At 54.6% G+C, this 26,404-nt stretch overlaps 9 protein-coding genes across 9 annotated transcripts; 8 read left to right on the forward strand and 1 right to left on the reverse strand.

Moving 5' to 3' along the window:
• Positions 1-1,503: 1,503 nt before the first annotated feature.
• M409DRAFT_22142 (uncharacterized protein) lies at positions 1,504-8,712 on the forward strand (the record flags this gene model as incomplete). The annotated part of the gene is made up of 2 exons (XM_033806202.1): positions 1,504-2,427; positions 8,434-8,712. The coding sequence occupies 2 exons, from the start codon at positions 1,504-1,506 to the stop codon at positions 8,710-8,712; spliced, it is 1,203 nt and encodes a 400-aa protein (XP_033668221.1).
• A 1,209-nt stretch (positions 8,713-9,921) lies between these two features.
• M409DRAFT_53940 (uncharacterized protein) lies at positions 9,922-12,035 on the forward strand (the record flags this gene model as incomplete). Its single annotated transcript, XM_033812523.1, has 3 exons — positions 9,922-10,597; positions 11,000-11,260; positions 11,467-12,035. 3 exons carry the CDS (start codon positions 9,922-9,924, stop codon positions 12,033-12,035), a joined length of 1,506 nt encoding a protein of 501 aa, XP_033668222.1.
• Positions 12,036-12,485: 450 nt separating this feature from the next.
• M409DRAFT_53941 (uncharacterized protein) lies at positions 12,486-14,535 on the forward strand (the record flags this gene model as incomplete). The annotated part of the gene is made up of 5 exons (XM_033812524.1): positions 12,486-12,669; positions 12,702-12,954; positions 13,423-14,292; positions 14,386-14,452; positions 14,503-14,535. The coding sequence occupies 5 exons, from the start codon at positions 12,486-12,488 to the stop codon at positions 14,533-14,535; spliced, it is 1,407 nt and encodes a 468-aa protein (XP_033668223.1).
• Positions 14,536-14,930: 395 nt separating this feature from the next.
• M409DRAFT_53942 (uncharacterized protein) lies at positions 14,931-15,953 on the forward strand (the record flags this gene model as incomplete). The annotated part of the gene is made up of 2 exons (XM_033812525.1): positions 14,931-15,157; positions 15,470-15,953. 2 exons carry the CDS (start codon positions 14,931-14,933, stop codon positions 15,951-15,953), a joined length of 711 nt encoding a protein of 236 aa, XP_033668224.1.
• A 479-nt stretch (positions 15,954-16,432) lies between these two features.
• On the forward strand, positions 16,433-18,210 carry M409DRAFT_53943 (uncharacterized protein; the record flags this gene model as incomplete). Its single annotated transcript, XM_033812526.1, has 3 exons — positions 16,433-16,591; positions 16,655-16,993; positions 17,152-18,210. The coding sequence occupies 3 exons, from the start codon at positions 16,433-16,435 to the stop codon at positions 18,208-18,210; spliced, it is 1,557 nt and encodes a 518-aa protein (XP_033668225.1).
• A 796-nt stretch (positions 18,211-19,006) lies between these two features.
• M409DRAFT_22147 (uncharacterized protein) lies at positions 19,007-20,389 on the reverse strand (the record flags this gene model as incomplete). Its single annotated transcript, XM_033806203.1, has 2 exons — positions 19,007-20,179; positions 20,225-20,389. 2 exons carry the CDS (start codon positions 20,387-20,389, stop codon positions 19,007-19,009), a joined length of 1,338 nt encoding a protein of 445 aa, XP_033668226.1.
• A 308-nt stretch (positions 20,390-20,697) lies between these two features.
• Positions 20,698-21,345, forward strand: M409DRAFT_22148 (uncharacterized protein; the record flags this gene model as incomplete). The annotated part of the gene is made up of 1 exon (XM_033806204.1): positions 20,698-21,345. One exon carries the CDS (start codon positions 20,698-20,700, stop codon positions 21,343-21,345), a length of 648 nt encoding a protein of 215 aa, XP_033668227.1.
• An 852-nt stretch (positions 21,346-22,197) lies between these two features.
• M409DRAFT_22149 (uncharacterized protein) lies at positions 22,198-22,902 on the forward strand (the record flags this gene model as incomplete). Its single annotated transcript, XM_033806205.1, has 2 exons — positions 22,198-22,293; positions 22,345-22,902. 2 exons carry the CDS (start codon positions 22,198-22,200, stop codon positions 22,900-22,902), a joined length of 654 nt encoding a protein of 217 aa, XP_033668228.1.
• Positions 22,903-24,032: 1,130 nt separating this feature from the next.
• On the forward strand, positions 24,033-24,835 carry M409DRAFT_53947 (uncharacterized protein; the record flags this gene model as incomplete). Its single annotated transcript, XM_033812527.1, has 2 exons — positions 24,033-24,514; positions 24,718-24,835. 2 exons carry the CDS (start codon positions 24,033-24,035, stop codon positions 24,833-24,835), a joined length of 600 nt encoding a protein of 199 aa, XP_033668229.1.
• Positions 24,836-26,404: the final 1,569 nt, after the last annotated feature.

The following is a 26,404-nucleotide window of genomic DNA, read 5'->3' on the forward strand; positions in this document are numbered from 1 at the left end:
ACACAGACATGGACCGCTTCTTCAAGGACTCCAGAGTGAAGCTCGTAGACAATCTCGACCTATCCATTTCTACCAACGACGCCAAGCCTATCTACCGGGAAGACGAATTCATCTCCGTGGAAGATTTGAAGTCTCCCTCCGCTGCCAACTTCCTAGACACAAGATCCGTCCGCTGGAAGATGCCTCGAGGAGAAGCGTGAAGGTACATGCGGTTACAAGGCGTCGCAACAGGGGCAGTGGAGGATTCTCACCGTCTTCTAGGATACGGAAGGACATTAAATGACCAACGAATGATGAACTCCAGGCAACGCAGAGCCTTATCTGCCAGGAACGTCAATCAGCCCGTCCATCCAAGGCGGCGTCTCCATCAAACTCTCGGTAGCAGGGAAAGAATCATGACATCCATCAGCCAGCAATCCTCGCATCATACTCTCGAGCCATGGGCATGGTCAATTACTGGCAACATGGACCCCTGAAGGTTGAGAGGCCGCTCGCTGGACGAGCAGTGCACGCTCACCAATACCGACAAGGCAGATCTTTGTGTACCAAGATCAGGATATGGGTATCTGGCGCTCAACACGATCTCATCGACCTTTACTGCGATCATCGAGCTCGCCATGCAATACTTTGGTCAAACGACCAGCTGATCTCTGTCTTCGTGTCGAAGTAGCATCATGCAGCTCAAGTCCTGTCAATCTCTCTCCAAGAGCAGACGACTTTATCGTGAGACGATGTCCAGCTGGAGAGAAACTAGAGCGTTCTTGAGAAGAAGGCAGCAACGATCCTGAATCTCCAGTGCATTCACTCAAACACCCACAGGAGCATTCAGGACACTGAACCGAAGGAACATGACGCCAGACTCGATCAACAATGGGCAGGGAGAAGCACATTTTTGGAATCTTGTTCGTTCAGCCGATCTGCACCATCAACAGCAAGCTTCCAACCCCGACAACTTCCCAGAAACAGAGCATGCTCCGCCTATCTTGCTGAAGTCCAACCATCCAGTCTTTCTGTGGCATATCTCCAAGGCCAAAGCAGCTCCAACACCAAAACACTCGAATCCGGCGGCGATGAGTATTGAGATCTTCACACGACAAGATGGCCGCATGCTCAACGATCTCCGCCATCCTCTCCGACCATCCGAGGCCAACATCCTCCCCAGCCATCCAAGATCCTTCAGCATGCCAGCAAATGACAGGCAGATCTTGACCAGGAGCCATTGCGACATTCCCATGTCCAGTCACACCGCCACTGTCATCTAGCATCACAACTCCAACAACGTTGAAGCACCAGCAGCTCACGCGTAGCATTCAGATCCTCTCGAACGTGTATCCTCAAGCTCATTGCGGGCGAGTCTCGAAAGATGATAAAGAAGGTTCGGCGAAGTCGATGGTGACTTTCGCGAGGAAGATGCTTTCGAAAGGCGACCAAGGCAGATCGTATACTCATCAAGTGTCGAGGATGTCGAGGATGTGATTGGCGAAGTGTCGCAGAGTACGAAGGATGGAGAACGATGATCGTTTCTGGCTCTGCCTGCATGCTGGCAGGCTCCAAAGTCGTCAAGGGGCTCTTAGCGGCGAGGTTCTTTGGGCTTCGTGGATGGAAGCAGTCGTCAATCTCGAGGTGGCTCCGTTGGCGGTGACGCTGATCTGGGCGGCGAGGGTTTGCTTCGCGAGGACGAGAGCAGCGCGATCCCTCTCCACCGGCATTCTGGAGCCCAGCGGAGCCCGAAGAAAACCAGACAACGATTGTGACACCGTGCGACGAAGATCTGCCATTGCAAGGAGGACCGGGGCAGGGAGTCGAAACGGGAGCGAGTCCAAGCCGCATTACAACAGCATCGGGTTTGACACCGAGAATCTGGAGTCAGACTTGGAGATCGTCGAGGGTAGTTCGGCAGCAGGACGTTTCTCGTTGGAGGTCGATGTTCCTCTGGGCGGCGAGACGGCGCCTTCTTTGGGAGAGAGCAAGGACTTGGACTGCAGCCAGTTCGTGCAAGTCAGCCGGCAGGCTGGAGTCGAGACGATGATGGTGCTTCCGCTGGATGAGATTTCGACCAAGGACTTCCATTGCGATACCACGACTGCCAACTCGACCACCATCGACCAGATCCAAATCAACCAACACCCATCTCAACCACTCGGCCATCCTGCATCCCATCAGCCTCATCCAGCTCCAACTCCCCCTCGCGCCAACACCACCAACCCAGAAGCAAGAAAGTCCAAAACAACAACGACCCAGATCTCTCAGCACCAGTTTCAACGCCAGCGAGGCATATCGCCTGAACCACCCTCCTCACGGAGAGTGATGGGACCAAAAGGTGCGCTGCCGAACATCCCTCCCACCAAACGCATCGACAACAGAAAAGAAAGACAGAACCCCAATCACCCACGATCAAGAGTCTACCACGAGCAGTCTGCAAGAATCGTGAGAAGTGAAGTCTGCCAACGAGAAGTTTGCGACTTAATCGGGCTGGTCGCTCACCGTGCGCAAGAAAAGCAACGCAAAGAAGACGACGGTACGAAAACCGGGCTGGTCGCTCACCGGCGTGAAGGGAACGCAAGGACAAAATAAAACCGGGCTGGTCGCTCACCGGCATGAAGGAAAAGAAAACAGCAACTCAAAGTACGAAAAAAGCCCCCAAGGATCCCCACACAATACGCAAGATATTGTCCCGCCACCACCCGGCATGCACGCAGAGGCCGTCTTGCAGTTTGAAAAAGCCCCCAGAAATCCCCACCATCCAGCATGGCATCATGCGTCTACCACGAGTAGTCGTCAAGCGCTGCTTTCTGAATGCGATCTGACCTCGTCCGGCGAGTGATCAAGAGACAGCCGCGAGCTGTACTGTCAAGATATCGCTTTTCGAGATGCGGAAAGCATGAATGCAATGCGTCACCACCTTCAAGAGATAGCCGAGAGCTATACTGCAAGGCTCGCCTTCGAGAGATGCCGCAAAGCATGAAGTGCCCCATGAAGCTGTTGAAGCGAAAGGATGCCACGGCACGCCAGACGCCAACGCTGTCCCGACCAAGTCCGAACAAGAGTTGAGAGTCGACTCGCCGCCGTCGGCAGAACCTCATCGGTTCAAGATCCTCGGGCGTCCAGATCGACTCGAAGACCAAACAAGATGTGCGAATGGATCTGTCGTCGTCGGCAGAACCTCAACGGTTCAAAGTCCTCGGACGACAGATCGATTCAGAGCCCCCAGAGTCCCCACGGTGAAGAAAGGAAATGTGCGACTTAGCCGGGCTGGTCGCTCACCGTGCGCACGGAGAAAGGAAATACGAGAAGGGTCACCTCAGCATGCGTCTACCAGGGTAGTCGGCAAGTTCGGAGCTGCGCCTTACCGGGCTGGTCGCTCACCGTGCGCAGGGGGAGACAAGTGCCAACACCTCAGCATGCGTCTACCAGGAGTAGTCGGCAAGTTCGGTGGCGGGACTTACATCGACGCAAGGCCGAATGCCCGTGGGGAGGAGGAAGGGGAAAGAAACACCTCTGCAGTCGTCTACCAGGAGTAGGCGGAAAGTTCGGTGGCGGGACTTACATCGACACAAGGCCGAATGCCCATGATGATGAGGAGGGGTGGCGATGAGCTGTGGGTGACAATGTTCATTCTTTGACTATGTGTCAACAAGTCAGCCCGATGCTTGCCATGGTATGGAGGAAGCCTGGACCGACCTATGGTATTGGAGAGCTGGCGATGGCTGCCTGTCAGCAGAAGGTCCGCGGCTTCTGCAGACGCCATCGCCCTGGCGAGGATGTGGTATGTGTCCAACCTTGGAGGTGTTTTGTACGATCTGAGACGATATCTTCTTGCCCTGGACTTGAAGAGTGGTTCTTGAGATGTTGTGGCGAAGAAACGACGTTGTGTTCGTTGGATTCTGTCGGCAACAAGTCTCGGCCATGCGAGCGGCGACAACGATATGTCTGGATTGCAAGCACACTCTGCTCCTCCTCTTATCCTCCTGCTGAGGTCTGATGACTGCCATATCCTCCTTTTGCTTTCTTCTTCGAGCGAAGGTTGATCGGTACCGGCGGAGATGGGCGGCGTTGATGTGGAGAGGGGAAGCTTGGCGACCGAAGATTTTGCCGATCCAGAAAGCCAAACTCGACGTCAGCTATTGTCTCGATGAGCCTGCGGTGAGATATCTGTCAGCGATGCTTTTGAGATGAGTTCTCGCATGGAGATGTCGTACCTGAAAGCGGCGGCTATCTCTCGCCGTCGATGCATTACCATGCCGGCAGTGAGATGCATAGTCGCGTAATGAGAGAATAAGCCGGAGAGATGGTCAGTATCTGTGATATCCCTGGCTTGGATCGACATCTCTTGAGCGGCGTTGCGGTCAGCCGGCCTGGATATCGATGTCAGCAATCTTCGCCGCGGCGGTGAGGTGTGATATGGACTGAGAGGCGTGTGATCAATATCAGAAGGGACTTACCAAGCTCTTTGGAGTGATATGCTCGTCGTCGCTGTCGCCAGTGCGGTGTGATGAGGTATGGGGGTGGTTTCTGCGGCGAAGCTCGGCAGTGGACGATATCACTGGTCTCCCCGGCGGTTGTGTACCTCATGGCGGCGGTGATATGCCAGAAAGTGGTAGCGGGGTTTCTGAAGATGCTGACGAACCTCGTCGAGATCCTTTTGATGCCAAATGAGGTGTTGTTGGCGTGGTCTTGGTGTCTGAAGCTCAAGTCAGCGATATCGCGACCGAAGCCTCCTTTGCGTCAGCGGCGTCAATGAGGCCGATATCATGAGTTGGGCATCAATATTACCTTGGTGGAGCTTCTGACGAAGATGAAGAGGCTCCTCGAGCATGTCAGAATGTGATATCGAGGCTCTGTGGTGTTGTTGTCGCCGTCGGAGGTTGGAAGGAGCTGAGAAGCCGATTTCGATGAGTGGGCTTTCAAGTGCCGCTGTTGCCTCTGAGCCGCCTGCACGTCGCGATATCATCAGCAGAGCATCAAGATAACCTCACGGAGCTTCTGAAGATGGTTGAGAAGCCCCTCGAGATGATTTGCTGATGATTTGAGGTGTTGTGGTGGTGTTGTAGGTGGTGGAGGGTGGAAGCCGCCGCAAAGCCGCCGCGGCTGGCTGACTGCGCCGTTCGCCTCGGAGGCCTCACCAGCGCCTATATCATCAATTCGGGGTCAACTTACCTTCGCGGACCTTCTCAGCCATGTGAAGAAGCTCCGCCAATGTATTGCGAAGCAATATGAAGGTGTGGTGGTGGTGTTGTGAGTGGTGGAGGCTGGAAGTCGCTGGCCAGCTCAAAACGCCGCTGCCGCTCGGCGGAGTCACAGCTGCCTCGGTGGTCTCATGACGGCGGTATGGGGTCAGCGAGGCCTCGGAATAGCTCTGCGGACGTCGAGGATGGTGTTATGAGCCTCCGCCAACGTTTCGCGAGATGGTATGCGTGTGTGGTCGTGGTGTGGGAGATGGCGGAGCAAAGAAAGAAGTCGCTCAAAGCTGCCACAAAGCTTTGGCCTCCGCACTCGCTTCTCCGGCCGTTTGCTGCGTCAAAGACGGCAATCACGAGGCAAGAGGTCTTTGACGAGTCACTCAGGTCGGTCGAGATGCTCAGGACAAGAAGCAGAAGGTGATATGGGGCGCTACTACTGTGCTGCAGGCCAAAGAGGCAAGAAAGGGGCAGAAGCATGGACAGAACGGCTCGAAGCAGCGACTACTTCGTCAACAACAACACCTTTACTGCTGGCAGTGCCGGGGCAAGAAGCCTCCGCGACGACTCGCATAGCCGCTTAGATACTCGCAATACGCAGCAGAGGACGAGAAAAGGCACTGCGCATCCAGTGGAGCTCATGGAGGGAATGAAGAGGCAGATACACAGAGAGAACGGTCAAAGCGGCCATTGCTCCGCCTATCTCCAGAGCCTCAGGGCCAAGGAGGAGGCAGCCACGAGTCGGAGAGGAATACGAAGCTCTGCAGCACGTTGGGTCTCAATATCATACGGACAACGAAGTGATCATTAGCCTTAAACGTTAGCCGTGGCCGAGGCAGGGACAAAACCGGCACCAGATAAGACCCGTGGATGTTCTTCTTCGTCATGAGCTGCAGACGCTGCTACAAGGCCTGCCATATCGCAGAAGAGCTTTGCGAATGTTCGCAATGCACTGCACATCCTCTTAATAAGTACATTCAGCCACAACGAGTTTCTCAGGGCGGCCAGTAACCTTCTGCAGCCAGACTGGTAGAGAGAAACGGCACTGCCAGAGTCCTCCACATCATAAATCGTGATGTGTTTGCCGCAATGACAAAGACATTGACATGGACGCGCGACCTTCGCGAGAGCTCTGAAGTCGCTCGACGAAAGTGTGATCTGTACCGTTACGTGCCGTGAGATCTCAATGCTGCCCAGTACCACGAAGATTGCAAGCCAACAGCTGAACTCAGCGTCTGCTTCTTCGAGGGTACCATATGGATCAATCCTCCATGAAGAACGAGCAACTCTTACGCACGTTGAGAACGGCATTGCTACAGCTACGATTAAAGTGCGAGGGCTATCTTCCCAAAGAGGCCGTGTCGCTCTCTGCTCAACTACTCCTCGATAGTGAGATCGTTCCCTTCCTGGCCCAATGCTGGTCGGGTATGTCTCTCTTCCAAAAGACTTGTATGTGCACTGCCAAAGGAGTCGGCCCTGAGCGAGCGTAGAAACACATTTCGTGATGCCGCAGATGCCTGTAATTCAGAAACCTGGTTGTTGCGAGATCTGATGACTCTGCGGCGTTGTATACGAGCCGCCTAAAGCCAGCAAAGGCCTCTCGCAGATCTCCACCAGAGCGGTCTTCGTGTGCGAGCAAGACGCCATCGTTGCTGCGAGCCATCATCTCTGATGGCCCCAAGTATCGCAGTCTGCTCCTTGTACGCAGTTTCTGCTCCGAAGCAGTGTATTAAATCCTTCTCTTGCTCCTGCCTCGAAAGTACGACTGCCCTCCACCCCCAGACCCTGCCTGATGCCCGGCATGCCCCTTCAATGCGTCCTCGAAAAGCTCTTCTAGCCCACGCCGCTGCGCCGCTCTCCTCTCCAAGTCCTAAATGGTGCCATGTGGTCGTCTGGGATGAAGATCGGACCGACTGCTGGATGTTTGTTGCTGCTGGAAGCTCAGAAGCTGCCGGATTCTTCTGCGAAAGTGGCTTTGCCAGACTAGCAAACACCACCCGCACTCTCCAAAAACCGTTCGCTGACCGTGGCATTGGCAATCTGAACATGATTTTTGTGGTCTCGATGCCGGGGAGATGATATGGTGGTTGTGAGAAGGGGTGAGGGCAAAGCCAGCCAGCGCAAGCAGCTACGCCAAGACAATGCCAAGCCCAGGTCGATTTCCCTCCGCCGCCCATACCGACGGCGATATCACTATGGGGGGCTGTATAAGGCCTGGCAATCGCTGCTATGGGTATATGAAGCCTCATCAAGAGTTTTAAAAGGTATATCAACTTGTCTCAGGGGCAGCGCAGCTCAACGGGGCAGATACCGCGGCGTTGGCGCCCAAAATCCCAAGCGGAATCCACCTCCCTTTGGTGCATCCCCAAACTATTCCCATCTCTCTCACCGATACCCTCGTACCACATCATCGTCCAGCACCATAGCCCCCAACGAACCCACGGAGAAGAACCCGCGAAAATGACCGCAATGAGCTCCACCACCGTCCTCATCTGCGACATCCTCTTCCTCCTCTTCACCGCTGCGCTCGGCGCTCTAGCTGCATTTTCCTCGCGCCGACGAGGCTCTCCTCCTCCAGCGCCTCGCACCTGGCGCATATCCTCCACAACCGGCGCAGATGAGCCGATGGCTGGGCATAAGATATGTTTGGGGAAGGGGATACCCATGGGGAAGAGAAGGTGTCCGTGTGGGAGGGAGGTGAAGACATCGCCGAGGAGGATGAGGAGGAAAAGAGCTCCCAACATGTGGCTGGACTGGTCAGCGGCGATGTGAGATACCGCGTGCTGTTTGTGGAAAGAGCGTACGTTGGGCAGTTTGCCAGGACCATAAGAGAGGCTCATAGGCCTCGAGCAACATACAGCAAGAAGGCAATTGGGCAAAGCATACTCGCCCCTGCGCCGCCAGAAGGGTATATATGAGCCCGTCCAGCGCCATATCTGTGCTCTCTTCATCCACATACCCGAACACACTGCAACCACATCGTCAGCCTCGACACCACAGTCATCCTCCACAAGCTCGAAAGCACAGCCACCGCACTCTTCGCACACCACACTTCCGACAAAGCTTTCTCCTCGACGCAGTCATGTTTGGCAAGAAGAACGAGAACAAGGGCTCAGGCGAGGCCGGGTCCTCTTCCCAGGGCAGCAATCCCAATAACCCAGCACCACTGCAGCGTTAACCAACCCTCGAACTACCAAAGCTAAGCCGTGAGACCACACCAGCACACCAGCAAGGTAGCACCTCTCAGAATGCCCAGTTCAGTCCCAGCGCACCTCTCAGACAAGCCACCGACGATTCCATCTCTTCGGAGCCGGGCAAACTGGGTGTTCCACGCCGGAATACGCAACCCAAAGCGACTTCGAATGCAGAGCAACAGAATGAGGAGGCACCGTATGGTGATCTCATCTTTGCCACGGGCGCGATGAGAGGTCTTGGCGTGAGCAAGGAGGCGACTGCAGCGAAGGACTATCCGGGTTATCTGAACCGGCAGCCCAAGGACAAAGATGATGGCGACGATGGGAATGCGAAGCCATAGAATCCATGCGTGTGCAGCTTCAAGCATGCTGATGCGGGTGTTACGACGGTCTTGGGCTTTCATTGCTGGTGGCGGGTGCGATTTGGGCGAGCAGATTCTTCTCGCGGTCGTTGCTGCGTTCCTGCTTTCTTTCTGACTGCTGTCGCTTGGGCGGCTCTGCTGGTGCGCTTCGGATGGGTGCAATTGCCCGCAGCGTTTTGCTTTACCCCATGTCAGACTCGTATGGAGCGTCTTGCCTGGCATGACTTTGTCTCTTCGACAGACGTTTGAGTGAGCAGCATTTGGGCGTATCTTCTCCTTGCCGAGCTTGATCTGCATTCACTCCATCTGAAGCTGAGAAAACGACTTCATCTCATGCAATGAAAACCCCACCAATGCACGAGCTTGGCGAAATGGCGAGAGTGACATGGAGCACTTTTGAGCGTCTTCGGGATCATTTGCGCCCTCCCAATCATCGACCTTCTTCTTGCTGGCTTCACTCTTGGAAGGCTTCACGAACGCGAGCGCTTGTCAAGTGACTCGGACGTCCGAGGATAGACCATCCGTTACTGGCTGACGGCACATCTGTACGGCTGACGCTAAGCATCGATCCCAAGCGGAATTTGAGGCCATATTCTCCCACTACAGGCTTGCCATTGGTCACCGGGAAGAGAGGCGATTGTGGCAGTCTCGCGATGAAAGAAAGCACTGGCGGCATGAATCACGACGCACAAGCAAACGACCTCTTTGGGAACGCCACCTGTGAATGGGTTTGCTAACATCACGGACTGCCATCATTCTCAATTTGAGCAAGCATATAGTTGCGTAGCTCGCCGCCACTACCGCTTTGCGAGGCTCTGAACCGCAACGTGACGCCTCAAGCAGGCACCAGAAGGGTGGTCGCCAGGACCGCACAAACAATTCTCCTTCTCGACGCAAACCTTGCTCAATGTTTCAAATCATGTACAGCCATGCCCATAGTCACAGGTCATAGAATGGATGCGGCCTTCACTGCTGCCTCTTTAAGCTATTTATACAGCCTCTACAGGGAAAAATCTCGTCCTTCACTTCCTCTACTTCTCTGAGAAGCTCAGAGACATCTCTATCCACATTCAAGCCGTTCCCAACGACACACGCCGAAGCCACCGCCGAAGAAGTGTCATCCCACAACTGCTCCAAACCCCATTCCAGCGGTTTTCTCCACTCTTCGACTCGTTCAAAACCTCAAATATGCCCAGTCAAGGCAGCAGAGACCATGGGTTGGGCGAGGCCTCCTCGTTACGGCAGGGTGGAACTTCTGGAAGTGCTCCTCGAGACCAAATTCAAGCACGCAGTGTTTCGCTCCAACCTGCCCAGCCCTTCCCACCAGAAGATCGAAGTTATCCTGCAGAACCGTACGTCCCAAGCCTTCGCCACCAGCCTATAGTCCCTCCGAGCCCGAACCGCGGAAGAAACTCAACAATCGGCCTTGAAGCCCTCACCGCAGTAGTAGAAGTCGCTCAGACAAACCCTGCCAGCCTTGATGCGCTCACGGCAGTAGCAGCTCCTCGGGACGATACTGCTGGCCTTGACGCAGTATCCAAAGCAGCTGCAGTTTATCAAAACCCAATCGCCTCAAACCAAGAAGAGATCGCTGCCCTAGCTGCTGTTCGAGCGGCGAGGAGAGAGCTCGTCAGTCATCGTGTCATACCTGAGCCTCAGGAGAGAGCTCAGCCTTCCCGAGCGATGCGGCAGGACGCAGCGTCTATGCCACCATCACCTGCACCGGCTGCGGCTCCAAGCACCCGCAATCCTCGTGCTCCCAGGAGTCAGGCTACATTTGGGCGAATGACTACCGATGGGGAGTATACCGGGCTGGATGAGCAGCGGGGCACAGATGCCAGTTCTCACGCGGAGGACAGCTACAGTTAGCGGAGACCGAAATGAGTGGCAGCTGAAGCTCAGGGTCATTCATTTGAGGAACCAAAATGGTCTGGTAGACACGTCTCCGTCAAGCGGCGACTGCTTTGTGTCCTTGTCTTTTGGGAGGGTTCTTGCTTTCGGCCTTTCGTTCTGCTACCGCATCTAAGCTATCAAAGCTGGATATCTTTTTCAATGAGCTATTTGATTAAGGATCGACCAACTTTCACCATGACTTATTGCCACCATCCACATCTGCTACTTCGCTGAGTGGGCGTTCACCGGGCTTGGGGTGTCATTCCCAGTGGTAGCTCGTGGATTGAAACAAACAGATCAGAGCACGCTTTACTCGCCGCTCACGGGAGGCTGGATGCTTGCCCCTATCACGTACTCTTGCTCACTATCGCAGGCAAGCGAGTAATGACTCTAGTCATTACCCCAAGTGAAGGGTATTTAAGAGCCTCGAAAGACTGCAAATTTAGGGAATCCGAGCCACCATACGACTCATCGGCATTGATTGCCAACTGCTCCAACTACAGCGAAACCCGCGTATCAGACAAGACCTCGTCGCTGCTATGTCTCGCCGAGGAAACTGACCTCAAGGCTCAGGCCGGGGCTCGAGCTCACGGAATCCTGACCAGGACGAAGATTCCCCACCCAATACCGCACCGTACATGATGCAACCTAGGTGGACAGGAGGCCCACAGAATTTACCCGGCTCGGCACCTACTAGGCAGCCGAACTACCCCGACCCAAGTCCATTTCAGTACCCCTCACTCACTCAGAATCCGCCTTTCCAGCAGTACCAGCCCCGCCCAGAACAACGACCACCGTATCTGCGTCCAAACCAGACAGACCCGCTGTAAGGATCAACAGCTGGCCAGCAGCCACCCCCAGCAGGAAATTTCGACCGGATTGCTTCAGTACCCTCAGGGCAGGCTAACAGCGCAGCACGCCCAAGCCGAAGACGGTCTGAAAACTACTACCCCATGCAGGCGGCCCCAAGCGCTCAACCTTCAGGATATCAACAGGCTCCTCCGCCTAACACAAATGCGTCAAATGCTGGTATCAATAATCCTATGCCGGTCCACAGTCCCGCACTCGGCTCAGGGGCTGGAAACAGGATCGAAGTAGCGGAATCATACCGAGTCCCAGGAGGTGTACCTACATTCGATGCGACGCCTTTCGTTCCTCCACCACCCGATCAACGTACTAGAGTTATAGGAACATTATCGCCGCGGCAGCGTGGACCGCCTCCTCGACCTCATCCACCTCTCTCAAGTCCTTTCGGCGTGCTATCGAGCTTTGATGGCCAATACGTGAACACTGGAATCGTTCGAGATGCGGATGGAGGAACATACCCCGGAGACACTCCACCAAGTCACACAAGTGGATACATGCGGAGGCGAAGAGACTCCCACGATGACGATGATGATGATGAGTAGATCGCGAGTCCTGTCTTAGCCGGAAGCTATGTTCGCACAGTACATGCTCACGGCGTTCTTGATTTCGATTCACTGTTTCTTTCGTGATGCTAAAGTTCTGCCTTGAAATCGCCATTGCCTACTGATAGCGTAACATCGATACATATCACAAGCCTTGAACCAGACTACCACATCATGAGTCAAACATGTGTGCGCGGATCGAGCATGTGACTTAGATTGCACATGATGGAAGCAATCAAAGGGAGTGGAAACCTCCACTAATCAACTAAGCTTGACAAAGGACCTTCCTCGACACTGCACGCTTATATCAAGTGACATCCAAACACCTTGTTTACTGCTGTTTCGAAAGACGCTTTATATATAGGCAGTCCGCAGCAGCAGACATTCTTCACTGTCGTATCGGCCACACATCGCAGCTTCTACGTTCCCCCCAAGCGTTGGACCACAGACATGTGCGACGCCGTCCGCGATGATCAGCAACAGCAAGTTCGGGCAGACTCATCTTCCCAGGCTGGCAGTTCAACCCAGCCGTCTCGATCCGCCGAACAACCCAGAGCCGCTAGTGGGAGTTCCCAGATTACACAAGGGTCAAACCCATCTAGAACACTTGAGCCTGATCCGCGCATTGGCCCAAGTAAACATCCTCTCGATTCAAACGTCCAGCAGAACCAAAGCAAGCTCCACTCGCAGCGTTGTGGGATAGGGGATTCTCAGACGACCCTTCTCCAGGGGACGATTTCTTTCGACGAGGCCTTCCTGTGGCTCAACCACACGTAACGACACCTGTTATCAACGAAATACCTCCAACTCCAATTTGCTCTCCTCCTAGCGTGCAACACAGCCTCAACAACCCGAACACGAGTCAAGGACTTCCAACCAGTCCACGGCCAAACCGATCCCCCCCCCGTTCGCAGCGATCGTAGGTTTGGGCGAGGAGGCTCGTGCGCTTCTGTTACTTCGGCATTTGCGTTAGTTTCACGTCGATTCTTCGATCAGATCGTATGTAACTTCCTTGGCCTGGTGTGGTCTCCTTCACTCTCCTCTTCTTGTTTTTCAAGCCGAGATCGATATACCAGCAGTCGTCAAGTTAGGAGACTGCTCGCTTGCTTTCTTCCGCGACCCTGTGATTGCTCTGGCATCTTGCGGTGATGCCACGCTCTTATTGCTACGTGCATGTGTCATCTTCAGCATCCGACTGATAAACTTGGAAAGTCACAGGAGTCCGTGGCAAGACTCGTCAAGTTCGTCACCCGGCAGCCGCCCACTGGCAAGCCGCGATCAGAACCCCTACAAGCTGTTTTGGAGGCAGACTTCCACACCGTGTCCGAGTGCCAGTTCTGTACAAACACATCGTTCACGGTTGTATTTGCAGAGTATTTAAATACAGCCTGGTCGGCCAACACAGCCTTGTTCTTCACCACATCACCTTCACCGCCTCCCTCAACGCCAAAACGCCCATGTCCGACCAACGCAGCAACTACCCAAATCAGGGTCAATCCTCCTCGGCTTCCCAAGATGGCAACGCAAGAAGGCCACCCATTGGTCTTCCCGGAGAACCAATCCAGCCTTACTGGGCCCAGGGCCAGCGACCTCCCGCTATCGAGCCCAGCATGAATCCGGGCCCAATACAACCACCCATGAGAGCTTCGACTTGGGAGCAAAACCGTCCCCCACCCCCATATCAATCAGGTTATCTTCAGAGACCCCCAGATCCCCGACAGTACCAACCAAACCCACAACCGTACGGATCGAACCCGCAGCCGCATCAGCAAATGCAACAGCAGCGTCAGCTCAACCCCCAACAGTATCAGCAAATGCAACCACATTATCAGCCAAGCCCCCGACAGTACCATCCAAATCCGAGGCAGTATCCACCACCTCCGCCACGCCGGCAAACAGCTCCCATCGAAGTGATAAACCGTATTCCAGGCCAGGGCCCGGGCTCCAGCCTGCCGCCCGAATACCATTTCAGAAAAGGAGTGAGAAGAGCTGCCGGCATGGAGGGAGAGACCATCCTTGTGCCAGATGCAAGAGACTCCACAGGTCTCGCCAACTTCCCAGCTCGATCTGTTGATCACACGAAGTTGCATGAAGACAACAGCAACGCGGTGCCGGTCACTAGAGGCGAGTATGGGACAATCGATGCAACGGGTCTCTATAGTGAGCTTGAAATGGAGAAGGCGACTGACGAGAACGAAGAAAAGGGGAAGGAGGGCAAGGGCAAGGAGGGTAAGGGGAAGGGGAAGGGTAGGGGAAAGTGAGTATCGCATCTGTTGCAGTACGGAGATGGTTGTGGAACGGTCGAAGCAGTTCGGCGCCGGGTGCCAGTTTATACGTGTACTGTCTTTAGTTTTCTCCCTAGGGTCGTGCTGTATATTGCGCATTTGCTCCCATTGGGCATTGAGCCAAAGCGAGTTGTGAGTAGTCTACCTCATTTTAGATCCTAAATTGATTCCTGTCACCATAGGTCTCGTTCACTGAAGTCGACGCTCCAGACTAGTGTCATGTGTCTCAAATGAGGCTAAGGTGACAGGAGATTGGTTTACGAAACCCCTTGTCCCGACGTATGAAGCTGTAGCACGCTGACTGATCAGCGCGAGGCTGAGGATCTGTCGTTCACTGTTGACGTACATGAACTCTCTCTTCACGATCGCCGCAATACAAACACTTTATTAACGGTCGTCCCCAAGGCTATATATAAGTCGACGAAGGCATCAACGCCTCATACCCCACGGGATCAGCCTCGCTGCCACAACTTCACAAAGTCAAACCACCATCCTGAACTCCGCCCATCAACGTTGCTGCTAAGGCTCTTTTACTACCACAGTCTGACGTAGCAGCCTCAACGCCTACCTTCCAGTGCCCCTCACATAACGCAAGTCGTGAGCGTCAATCATGCCCGCCCAGAGCAAGGATCAAAATGGCATTTCAAGTCCGCCACCTTCAACACCACAATTCACAAATTCCAACGACATCCAACACGTTTCTGCAGTTGTGCCTTCACTCACCGCTACTGCTGGGCCAGCGCAAAACAACAGTGGCGGCGCCAATGGTGTAGAACCGCAATGGAAGGGAGGCTTCGTTGCTGGTGTTCTTGAAAAGTGTGATCCGAAGCTGCAGAAGTAGGCATGTTTGCTGGGAAGGTCAACAACTGCCTGCTGGGTCTCTCGCCGATATGAGTGTCAATTGAGGTTTGTGGTGCAGACTTTTGGAGGTCGTTTGATAGAATGTTCTGTACTTCGCAATGCGTTCAGGGGTCGAGCTTCGGGCGGTGACTATCTGCCATTTGCAGCGTTTGCGATTCTTATTGGCACTGTGGCCAGCATACAGACTCGCGTATACACTCGAAGCTGACTTTCATATTGGCTACACATTCACACGTTCCCCACATAGCCATCCATGGCTTCCCAAGCGAACGTACCTCCGCGTTCAAGCGGCCGACGACGTATACTCCCAGTCTTAGCACCCAAGGGCTTCATTCCCGCGCTCGAACCTCCCACACCAGCGCCGCAACCACCAGGAGCGAGAGAACTCTTAACGTCTGAAGCCTGCCAGCTTCTTCACCCACGGCAGCGGTACCCTCAGTACGAGCGCCTCCCAGACGACTGGCTCCCTCCCATCCGCCTGCCCCAACAACAAGCAGCACTGCAAGTTCCGGGTGAATACCCTCTCCCGTCTGCCCAAGATGGCAAACCCACCCAAGTCCGACCAAGAGCAAAACCCGCGACTATCCCCGTGCATATCTTCCAGGCCAGGGCAGCGAACGCCAGTGCTACCCCCGCGTCCACCGTCGCTGCCATGGGATTTGGGAGGATCGATCTTGAGGGAGGGTACTCTGGTCTTGCGCAGAGGCAGGCGGTAGCTACGGGAAAGACGGCGGAGGATATCTCACTGCAGAAGGCGGAGGAGAAGCATTGAACGATGCGGGAGAAGACGGGGCAATTGCCCATGCGAGCTTGGGAGGTTTGCTGGAGACACGGTGTGTCCTGGGATAGTGACTACAGGCAAACAGTTGGCAAACTGCAGTCTTCACTGCTGCACATGCAGCTTTCGCTAATGACTCTGATGGGTATATATACAGCTCATACCAGGACTCGAACTTCACAACATCATCCACCTTCCTCAACAATATTCAATCTCCCAACCCAAGCCGCACAAAACCCTGCACATCAGTGAACCCCCCCTCAGAGCCACTTCATAACTTCACAAAGCCTTAAAAAACCTGTTGCATAACCTTGGGTATCTTCAGTAAAGACAAGAAAAAGGGCTCCAAGCGAGGGTCCGCGTCTTCACAGGCCAACGACAACAGCCAGCAGCCTGGCTCCCCTTCACGTCCACCGGTACGCTCGCCTACTCAGCCAACCCCAAGCAGCCCTACATCATCTCAAGCCGGCAGCATGGCATATCCTAATACCCCTTCTCGCGGCCCACGACCTCAGCAACAACCACCATACATTCAACCAGGCCCTGCACCCCAGCCAAATGTGCCGGCTCCAGATTACTCTTCCAATGACCCCGGCCGACCAATACGTGAGGCCTTGCGAGGCAAATCCCCCGTACGAGATGAGTTCGGGCAAGTCATAAGCCTTCAGCGTGATTAATTTGGCACTCTACCACAGCCATGGATCGACCCATCTGCGCCGCCTTATCCACCTCCCCGTAAAATGGCTCCGCTGAAAAAGACTAGCCAGTCCCGTAAAGATCCGCCAGCACTGGCACCGAGGCCGGTCCAACCGGGGCAAAGCCGCAGTGGGCTTGAGGTCTATCGTCGGGGAAGCGAGGCCCTCGCCGAAGCACAAGCAAGAGCTAATGCTGATCTCCTGGCTCAACAACAGTCTCTTCCTCCGCAAACGTACGGTCGTATTCTCCCCCAAACAGGTCGCGGCGAGGCTGAGCGAGGCATGTACGCGACTGCCGATCCTAGGGCGTACCAGGCTCAGGATGAGAACCTATACCATGTCAGTGATGATGAAGGACACTCGAGCGATGCCGAACGGCGGCGGAGGAGGCGTTGAGGGTGTGCTGTGACTCGATGGCTCGTGGATGTGAATGGAGCTTGTTGGTGAAACTGGATCTTGGTGGCGTTTCAGCTTTGCATGACTTCTGTATTTGCCAGCTTGGAGATGAGGGTTTCAGTAGGGTGATTCCCGTTTCTGGCGTTCGCTCAGTAGTTTGCTTGCTTGCATGCCTCGTGTTGCGGTCTTGGGAATTGGTACGAATGAAACATCAGTTTGCTCAGAGCAGCTCGTGTATCTCCAGTGTGACTTCAATTTTGCAATCTGCCCAATCTCACTGCGGTATTTGCACGCTTTGCCCTCAGGACATGCGAGTGTATAGGCAGCCTTTCTTGGACTCTAGCCTCCTTCTTCGAACATCATCCTCCAACCGCGTCAAGTCCCTTAAGCTCAACGAGTATTCCACGACACACCTCACCCCACGAACCCGTTGCACTCAACATCTGCAAGGTCTCTTCAGGTCGACCATGCCTCCTATCCAGCAGAAGAAGAAGAAAAGCTCTGGCCAAGGCCAATCAGGGTACCCAAAAACACAACCGGGCTCCTCCTTCACAGGCCAGAGCTCGAGCCAGCAGCCCGCCCCGTCGAACCAGAATATCCCTCCTGGCGGCGTCAGTGGCAATCCAGCACAGCCTCCTCTGCCACGTCTAAAAATACGCCCTCAAAAAGCGATCAAAGTGTACGAATGCGAAGGAGAAGACGACGCTGTGACGAAGGTAACAACATACGACTACTCGAAACGCAAAGAAAGCATTCAGACGCAGAAGTTCGAACCGACTTCCCAGGGAAACGACCCTTCGCTCACGGTCACGGTGACCACGGAGGACGATGCTGTCCAAGAAGAGCATTACTACCCGAAGGGCCGCCCAAGGCAGAAGTTGGAGCCTGTCGATGTGACAGGAAGGCCTATCCCTCGACCACGTCGTAATCCTAAGCGAGTGATTGAGGACAATCTGAAGGAAGGTACTAGAAAGCAGACCCCGTATTGGCAGGGTCAGCCAGTGCCGAAGGACACAGATGAAGAACAAGGGGAGTCAAGCTTTGGAGTCCGACGTGGAGTCCCACAGACACGGGTCGATGTGGGGGAGCCGGAGGATTATGATCCTGACCCTGGTTTCTATGGCGATGATAGCTGGGATTACCAGCAGCTGCGTCGTTGATATGGGTTGTTGACGGTGGAGATTCTGCCGTGGGAATCTTCTCAGCGGACATCGTCCACTGGTCTTCGTGTTTAGGACTTCCTACTTCGCGGTGCTAGCGTTTGGGTTGTGTTGCTAGTTGTTGCGTCTTCGGAGTTTGCTGATAGTCTTCTTTCTTGATCTTTATTCTTCCGAGCTGAGACTTTGTGCTTTGGCGTTGGGTTTTAAATACGTAGTTGCTCGCTATATACACGTTGAATGCTTCTGGCTTTGTGCTTTGTCACCATGATCAGCCACCGTTCAGGGTCGAGCATCGTGGCTGAGAGCACGAGACGTCTCGCTGCGTTGAATTCATGTAGTCTTGTGTATTACTCCCTGCCGGATAAGACGACGGTGTCATTCCTGCTCTGAAGCTGTACCTAGTCTGTCCATACTAGGTCGAGTTTGGATCGGCGAAATACTCACCCAATGATCTGGCCTTGGCATACTGAGTTCAAGGCCAGCGTGTAATATTCGATGGAGCTGAACAGACATTGAAGCAAGAGGTCAGTGTTTGATTCATATGGTCGAGGACTTTGGAATTAGCAAGCCCCTTAGTAACATTTGTGCTCACACCAGGTCTTGATGGCACTTGCCCGCTATTCGCCTCTCCTGATGCTCTGAGGCTCGCATGCAATGAAACTACCCCTGACAAACATGAAAAACCAAGCAAACATCCTTCCGCCTAAGCATAGCACTGCTATGATACCAGAGTTTCTTCGCAGCTCCGTCCCTTTGAAACCGTGCCTTGCTGCCTTCACATGATTTCGATTCTTGCTCACAACTCTGGGCTTGACATGCGATCGTCTCCCTTCTCGCCGTCTGCCAGGTCCTCCTCCTCATCGTCAGAATCTGGCAGGTACACCACTCTCTTGTGACTCTGAGGTCCTGGCGTGTGATAGGGCCGGCTGGATGGCGGAGGCGAAGACCCAAAAGACTGAGTCGACTTGCAGCCAGGTGTGTCAGCAGGAGCTATCGCCATCTCAACGTCCTTCGACAGCTGATCAAGCAAGTCGCGCTCCTCCTCCTCGTCACCTCCCATCTCTTGGGGGTTCTTCTCCTTCTCAAGCTGCTCCTCGTCATCATCGTCTTGAAGCACAAGTACCTCTTGTGCCGGCCCATTCTCAAACTGCCACCGAGAATCCGCAAACTTCAGCGTGTACTGCCAACCCTCCAAGCTCTTCTCCACATCTTCCCACTTGCCCCCTTTATCGCGCTGCACGCTCAAGAAGAGGCCGACAATCTGATGCAGGTTCTTCCACTCGCTCGCCCCGTGTCCGATGTCGCTGCTGGTGAGAGCTGGGACTTTGCCCTCGTGGAAGAGGCGCAGCCAGGTGTTGAGGTTAGACCAATGGGGGTCGTAGGGGACATCGAGGGTGATGGCGCCGAGGGGCAGAACGGTGGTCGACCAAGGCTTGGTACGGCGGAGGTGGAAGTGATAGAAGGCCAGAGCTTCGTAGCTGAGCTCATCCTTCATGGAGCTGAAGCGAGTGTCGTCGAGGTCCTTCATCCTCGGGTCCGCCATCAACATGCTCTTCTTCTCAACCTCCTGACGCTCGAGGTCTTGCTCGTAGAGGACGTCTTCCAATGGGTAGAAGTCCGCATCGAGGAAGTTGTTTGTCTTGTGGTCCGCCATCACGATCGAGTTCTCCTCGACTTCCTTGCGCACGGCGCTGACGTGCGTCCACCATGGCAGGATTGCAGCCGCATTGAACTTCTCGATGCGAATGACGAAGGAGTTGACCGACCAGAACATGCCAAGAGCCAGCTTGTGCAGGCGATGGTTGACGGAGAGAAGGGCGATGTTGTTCTTGCGAATGAAGGCGCGGGACATGGGTAGGTCGATCGGCTCGTCTTGGATTAGGTCGGTGAAAATGAAGATGCGGGCGAAGATGGAGTCGGGGAGGGATTGCAGCTGATGAACGGACTGCATCCGCTGGTTATGGAGGTGCTGGGAGTTGTTAGTCTTGGTTGTTTGTGGGATTAAGGCACTTACTGATAGCAGGGGGCTTTGGAGGCTGGAGTTGAGGTGGTCATTCTGCTGCAAGTATGTGCGACGGGTCATCTCCTCGGTTTGGAGGCGCTGGCGCTTCTGCTGCTGAGCGCTGGCAGTGTCCGCCTCGACCTTGCGCTTGGTTCCGGCGAGGTTGAAGAACATCATGTTCTGTATCCCGGGAGTGTTGGTATGGATTGTGGTACTGATGCAGGATGCGAGATGTTTTGTTGGGATGGAAGGTGATGGAGAAAGCAGGACAAGGTGAGAAGTTTGGTTGGCTGTTGCCCCTTTGGGAAGCGCGAGTGAAGGCGGGCTTAGTCACTAGCGCCCTTTCACCGGGCGAGGTGAATATGTCGAATTTAGTCAACAGCGCCTCCATCCCCAGCGCACATACAGCAATCAAGACGTCCATCTCTGTATCAAGCCCTTTCTATACTCAAACCCATCGGAGATGCATCAACAAAACGATCAAGATGAGCTCCCCTCCCCCAGCAAAGCGCGCCCGTCTCGCCTCTGAGGCCGAAGTCCTCCCTCTCCTCTTCCCAGCGGCCCTACCAGGCGCCCTCATCAACGCGCACATCCACAGCGCCAATCGGCTCCACATCCTCGGCCTCATCCCAGAACTGCGCAACCGCATCATGGAGATGGCCCTCTCCTCTCCCGACGACATCGCGCTCAGCGCCACCAGCCCCCAGCAACCTCCCATCTTGAGGACTTGCAGCCAGCTTCGCGCGCAGTACACGCGGGTTTATTACACCATCAACAGCTTGGTCCTTTCTCTCGAAGCCTACAACGGCGCCGCGACCGTCCCTGCCGTCAAGGCGTTCGTCAAGCATGTTGAGAGTCCGATGGATTTGGAGATAATCGAGTTTTTAAGAGTGGAGAAGTGGTGGGTGAACTTGCTGGAGTGGATGCGCCTGGTGCACGCTGGCGAGATGCCCAATTTCGTGGAGGGGGCGGAGCAGCGGTCAGGAGAGCTTCTTGTCATCGCGCAGATGTTTGGGGTTGTGGAGGAGATGAAGGGTGTGGATTGGGAGATTACGAGGAAGGTTTTGGAGCGGTTTCGGGTGCTGTTGGGGGAGCATGATGTGGACTGGCATGGTGACCCTCTCGAAGACTAGAGGTCATGCCGCAACAATGGTGCAAGTGCACATTTCAGACGACCCATTTGGCTATTCCCTCTCCGTCCCGATGTCGGCCACCAAGGCGTCAAGTCCCTTTGACACGCTTGGTCTATTCATGATCACGAGGGAAACCAAACGGTTTGGCACCCTAAGATGCTTGTCATAATTGACTGACCTTGTCATCCACAATAGAAGTTGTCGGGAGTCAAGAGCCGAACGGGGTATCATTTCCAGTCTTACGTCTATAGAGGGGTTTGGCACGTTTGTTGTGGCTGGGCTTCTGACCTTAGTGCTTTGTCTGCGTAAGTAAGATATCATCTCCAGTATCGCGTCTCTTAAGGGTTTTCGAGCGGCGGTCATGGCTAGACCTTTCCGCCCGCCGCCGTACCTGATCAGGGAAATGGTCACTGCTCCTTCTCCTCTGGACCTTGCACCACCTTCGACTTGTCCGTGAGAAACCTTTGATTCGCCTCTATAAGCGTCAGATTGTTCATGTAACCTGACTCAACACATCATTCGAGACACCATCATTTGTCCACTGCACTGGAAGTCAGACTGTAGCAAACGGGCCACATTAGGTATTTAGTATCTCTCGTTGAATGTTTCCGCGAGAATGCCCACCGTAGTATAGAACCTAATGAGAACAACCAACAGCAGTATATACCGCGTGAGCAAGCCGTGTGGGATGACGTGACGTTCGGGTCGCCCTGCCAAGCTTCAGGAGCCGACCTTTTCAGCTTTTCAACCCAGAAATGCAAGCAGCTTCTCGACAACACGAACATAAGCCAACTATTCGCACTTTATTGCATTGCCGCGTACAAGTGCAAGCGATTCCGAGACGTCGACAGGATGTCTTCACAGCGACAGGAGGTGGACTCGGCCGCTGTTACGCTCGCTGCCTTGATGAGCGACTTTTCTCTCGAGGTGCAGGAGTGCGTCGCAAATGTACGTCTGTCTGGGGGCGCTATTTGGACCTCATTGCTGATTGATCTCGAGTCCCTCATCAACGGAGTCCATGCCAAGAAGAAGAATCACTTGCTGGGCTTACCAGCTGAGCTTCGGAACGCCATCTACGGGTATGCGCTCGTCAAGCAAGAACCGGTCAAGGTGTATGCCCGCACCACCCAGCAGCCGGCGCTGCTTCAAGTCTCCCGTCAGATGCGCGATGAAGCCAGCAGCATCTACTACCAGGACAATGAGTTCGAACTCGTGGTTATGGACTACAACGGCGCCGCCTTCGCGCCGTTCTACAGCATCATCAAGCGCCGCGAATATAAAGTTACGCAGGCTGTCTCCAGCCATCGTCCAGACTGGAAGAATCTTGTCGCCTGGATGAGCGCTGCGTACCACGACAGGGCGTGGGGTGTTGAGCAAAATGTCGCTGGGGGTTGTGCGTATCCCACGATGCCCAGAGACTACCTTGCTGCCGCCGCCATCTTCACCGCTCAGTTTCGGGTCATGATGCATCTCCCATGGGCACAAGTGGAGACCATCATCCAGGCAATGCGTCCTGTGCTGATCCTTCTGGACTGGCGTTGGGAGCTGGACGACTAGGCTAGGGTGGAAGTCTTGGAGTCAGTGGCAGTGTATCAAAGGAAGCTGGCAAGGTATGTCCGCATACCATGATCGAGAAGACTCAGCAATTGGAACCTCGCTAACCACCTCAAGCTGCCCAAATGTCTTTCAGATCCTCTTGCTATTCCCGTTTACAGTCCCGGTCCATATCGTGAGCATTGAAGCATCGACGTTGCAAGGCTCGAGGAAGGAGGGCGCCATATGCGCATGGTGCGAAGGAGCCGGGGAAGAAATTGGGTCGCTTTGTTGCTCAATGCGAGGGTTCTTTGATCGGCTACCAACCCGTCCGCTGGTTTCTTTGTTCTGGATAACGTATCGTTGAGCACATTGCAATCGCTTACTCTCAACCCCCAAGCCTGCGAACGTCTGCAGTGAAATGAGTTATCTGACTCAGGAATTGGATCGCAGTGCTGAGAATAGACATGCTTCTTGTAACATCAGTACAATCGGCCTGCCGCGTCATCGAGGGGATTTGGCTCGAAAAAGTCGTAGGGAACGGCAGGATCTATTGGAGAAGTTGTCGAAAGTACCATCAGGTACGAGTATTGGCGAGGTCTGCCCACAAGCAACACGGCGCATTGCAAAGTCCCGCACACAACAGTGAGTTGTCGCGAGCGGCGTGCCTCATCGTGCTCATCATGCTCGTCTAGAAGAGCAGCGGTGATTCAACCGTCACCGCCCTTGCCGTTTGGCGTCTCTGTATTTCATCTTGGTCGCTACAGTTGATCTGGACGCTCACGGCTGCCCGGCGTTCGACCTGCATAGTAAATCAAGAGAACCGTGAACTGCAAACGTATGTGGAGTCTGCCGTGAAAGGCCAATTCACGTGGGCGTCGCGCCGCTTGCCAAGATTCAGCAGACTTTTCAGCTCTGCAACTCCGAATTCCGACAAGACACCCGCACACCATGTTCGGATTCGACGTCGCACTCCCCCATATTAAACCTGAGAAAGTTGCAGCACCGACAACATGACTTCGCAACGAGAGAAGATCGAGTGGGCAGCATGCGCCAATGCCGCCCTTCCCCTTGCGCTTCAGTAGTGCGCTGTCAATGTAAGTCTGTAAGATGCCGCGCCCTCGACTGTACAGCTGACATCCTCTTAGTCGGCAATGAACACCATCGTCCACGCGAATGCTCGAGCGCACCTCCTCGGCTTCCCCGCTGAGATCCGTAATCGCATTTACGAGTACGCGCTGATTGAGCACAACAACATCAACGTCCCTCCCACCGGCATGGCGCAACCAGGCGTTCTACGCGCGTGTCGCAGCATCCGCAGCGAGGCGACCAAGCTGTACTACGCCAACAACAAGTTCAACCTCGCAATCCAGGACTACAACGGCGCGGCATACGTAGGCTTCTACAAGACCATCCAGCTGTACGATTCGTCCGACACTCTCGCCTCCAACATCGAGATGGTATTCAGCGGCGGGCCCAACTGGCAAAACCTGTTGCGCTGGTTCGAGGCCGCTCACGCGCGCGAGATCTGGAGTCCACTGTTCGATTGGGACTTGAACGATGCTACCAAGGAACTCGCTGCCGTCGCCACCCTCTTCCGGACGCAGGTTCATACGATGGGCTACCTGCTATGGAGGTAGGTGTAGTAGACCATGACCGCGTTGCGGCTCATGCTGGTGCTTCTCGATCCTGTGTGGATTATGGATTGACGGCGCTGTGAGCGCGCTGACGGATGCATGGCGGTGACAGCAGGTGACATGCACTTGACAATTGCAGGCCTGAGGAAGCTTGCTGACGAAAGTGGACAGTCACAGCCAGACACAAGCGAAATCCGTGTAGAGGAGAAAGTGGCGATACGATTATGGACAACGAGACGTGGCAACAGAACCCGGAGGAGGTGATTGACGTAGTCGATAGGGAAGGTGTCAAGCGGAGGAAAGGCCAGGTCGAGATGTAGTTTCCAGCAAAGACTTCGACACCTCGTCGAAAATCCATCTCTCAGTGCAGCTTCTCAAAATACAGCTTGTTTGTCTTAGGCAGGAACTTGAACATGGCCGCAGCCTTTGTTCTCCTCCGTGTGCCCCTCCTTGATATGCTCCAGGACAGTGTCCACACCCGTGACGGGCACGAACCTATAGCCCTGATGTTGCCTCAGGCAACCCCCCTTGCCGCTGGGCACGACTTCGAACTTCCAACCCCAAACCGACGACAACACCACCACAGGCAAACAACAAACCGCAACGAAGCGCAGGATGGAAGGTGGCACCGTGTCAGGCCGAACCATGTACGACTGAATTTCCATATCTGTGCACGGTGCCTAAGAGCTGACACGAGCCAGGGATGTGACGGGCATGGTCGCACTACGGCTTCAGGGTAAAGCCCAATGCATACCGGTGGGAATCCAGATGCCGTATGAGGCCGGCCTCAAAGAGCTAAATGCGCGCGCAGAAGGAGTTGCGCCTTCAGGCGATTCGCAACCTACCACGACTATACTTGAGCCTGTAAGCGGTCGAGTGATGCTATTTGTGTCGTGTTGCTGTCCTCGTAGACCAGCAAGCGTGGTGTGCCGTCCGCGCCTGCGCTGAAACCCCGATCTTGCTCCATGTTATGAAATTCGAGCTGGCAATCATCAGTTCGTAGCCTCCAGGCCCGGCCTTCTGTCCACGTTGGCTGGGAGTTCAATCAATATGTTACCCGAAGCGGTGGAAGCATCGAGCGCTTGGTCAAGCTGATGGTTCTGATTTTCGTGCTGGTAGCTTCTCAAACGGCCATTGCGAGTGCGTGGTGTGCTAGCGATTCTTGCCAGCCCCATGAAGCGTCTGACGAGATTGATCGCAGTGTGTACTCATCGAAAGTGCCTGACGAGTCCACGATGCTGATCTGGCGGCCACCGTACGTGGCCTGGTCTCCAGCGAGGATTGGATTGGGTGCTTTTTGAGTCGTACCGCGTGGCTGTTCGTGCCGTACTCTGAAATGCTCGAACATCCCGCACGGCGTTCGCAGCCAGATCAACCATTGTCATCGTCACTTCCATCGCGAAGCGTGACCGGATCCATGAAATGATTGGTGCTGCTCTGCTGCGTGGATAGTGTCCTTTCGTCCACCTGCCGAAGGCCGCAATATAAAGCCCCTCAAGCACCAATCATGTATATCCTGCTGTTGGTGAAGCTTTTGCCCATGTCGAGAAAGTAGACTGCAGCACTTCATATTGAGGGCACGACATGCAGATAGGATTCGCCATAGCATGTCCCTATCTTCCGCCTTCTTCTCCGCCTTCTCGCTGCGTCTGTGAGTCCATGGTGGCGAAGCAGAGAGTGCCGTGATTACGTTGTGGCGGAGTTGGTCTGTTCATCTCGTCTGTTCGTATTTCGAGGGCAAAGCGCCATGGACACCTCTACTTCGAAGCTTCGTCTTCTCCGGCCTGTTCGTTGCCTAGCCCCTGACGCCTGACTACGGGATGGTTCGAGGTAGGCACGAACGTTGCGAGTAGTGATCTGGCATCGCTTCATTTCGCTGAACGAGAGGT

Source organism: Zasmidium cellare (genome assembly GCF_010093935.1).
Source record: "Zasmidium cellare ATCC 36951 unplaced genomic scaffold M409scaffold_15, whole genome shotgun sequence".
NCBI lineage: Eukaryota > Fungi > Ascomycota > Dothideomycetes > Mycosphaerellales > Mycosphaerellaceae > Zasmidium > Zasmidium cellare.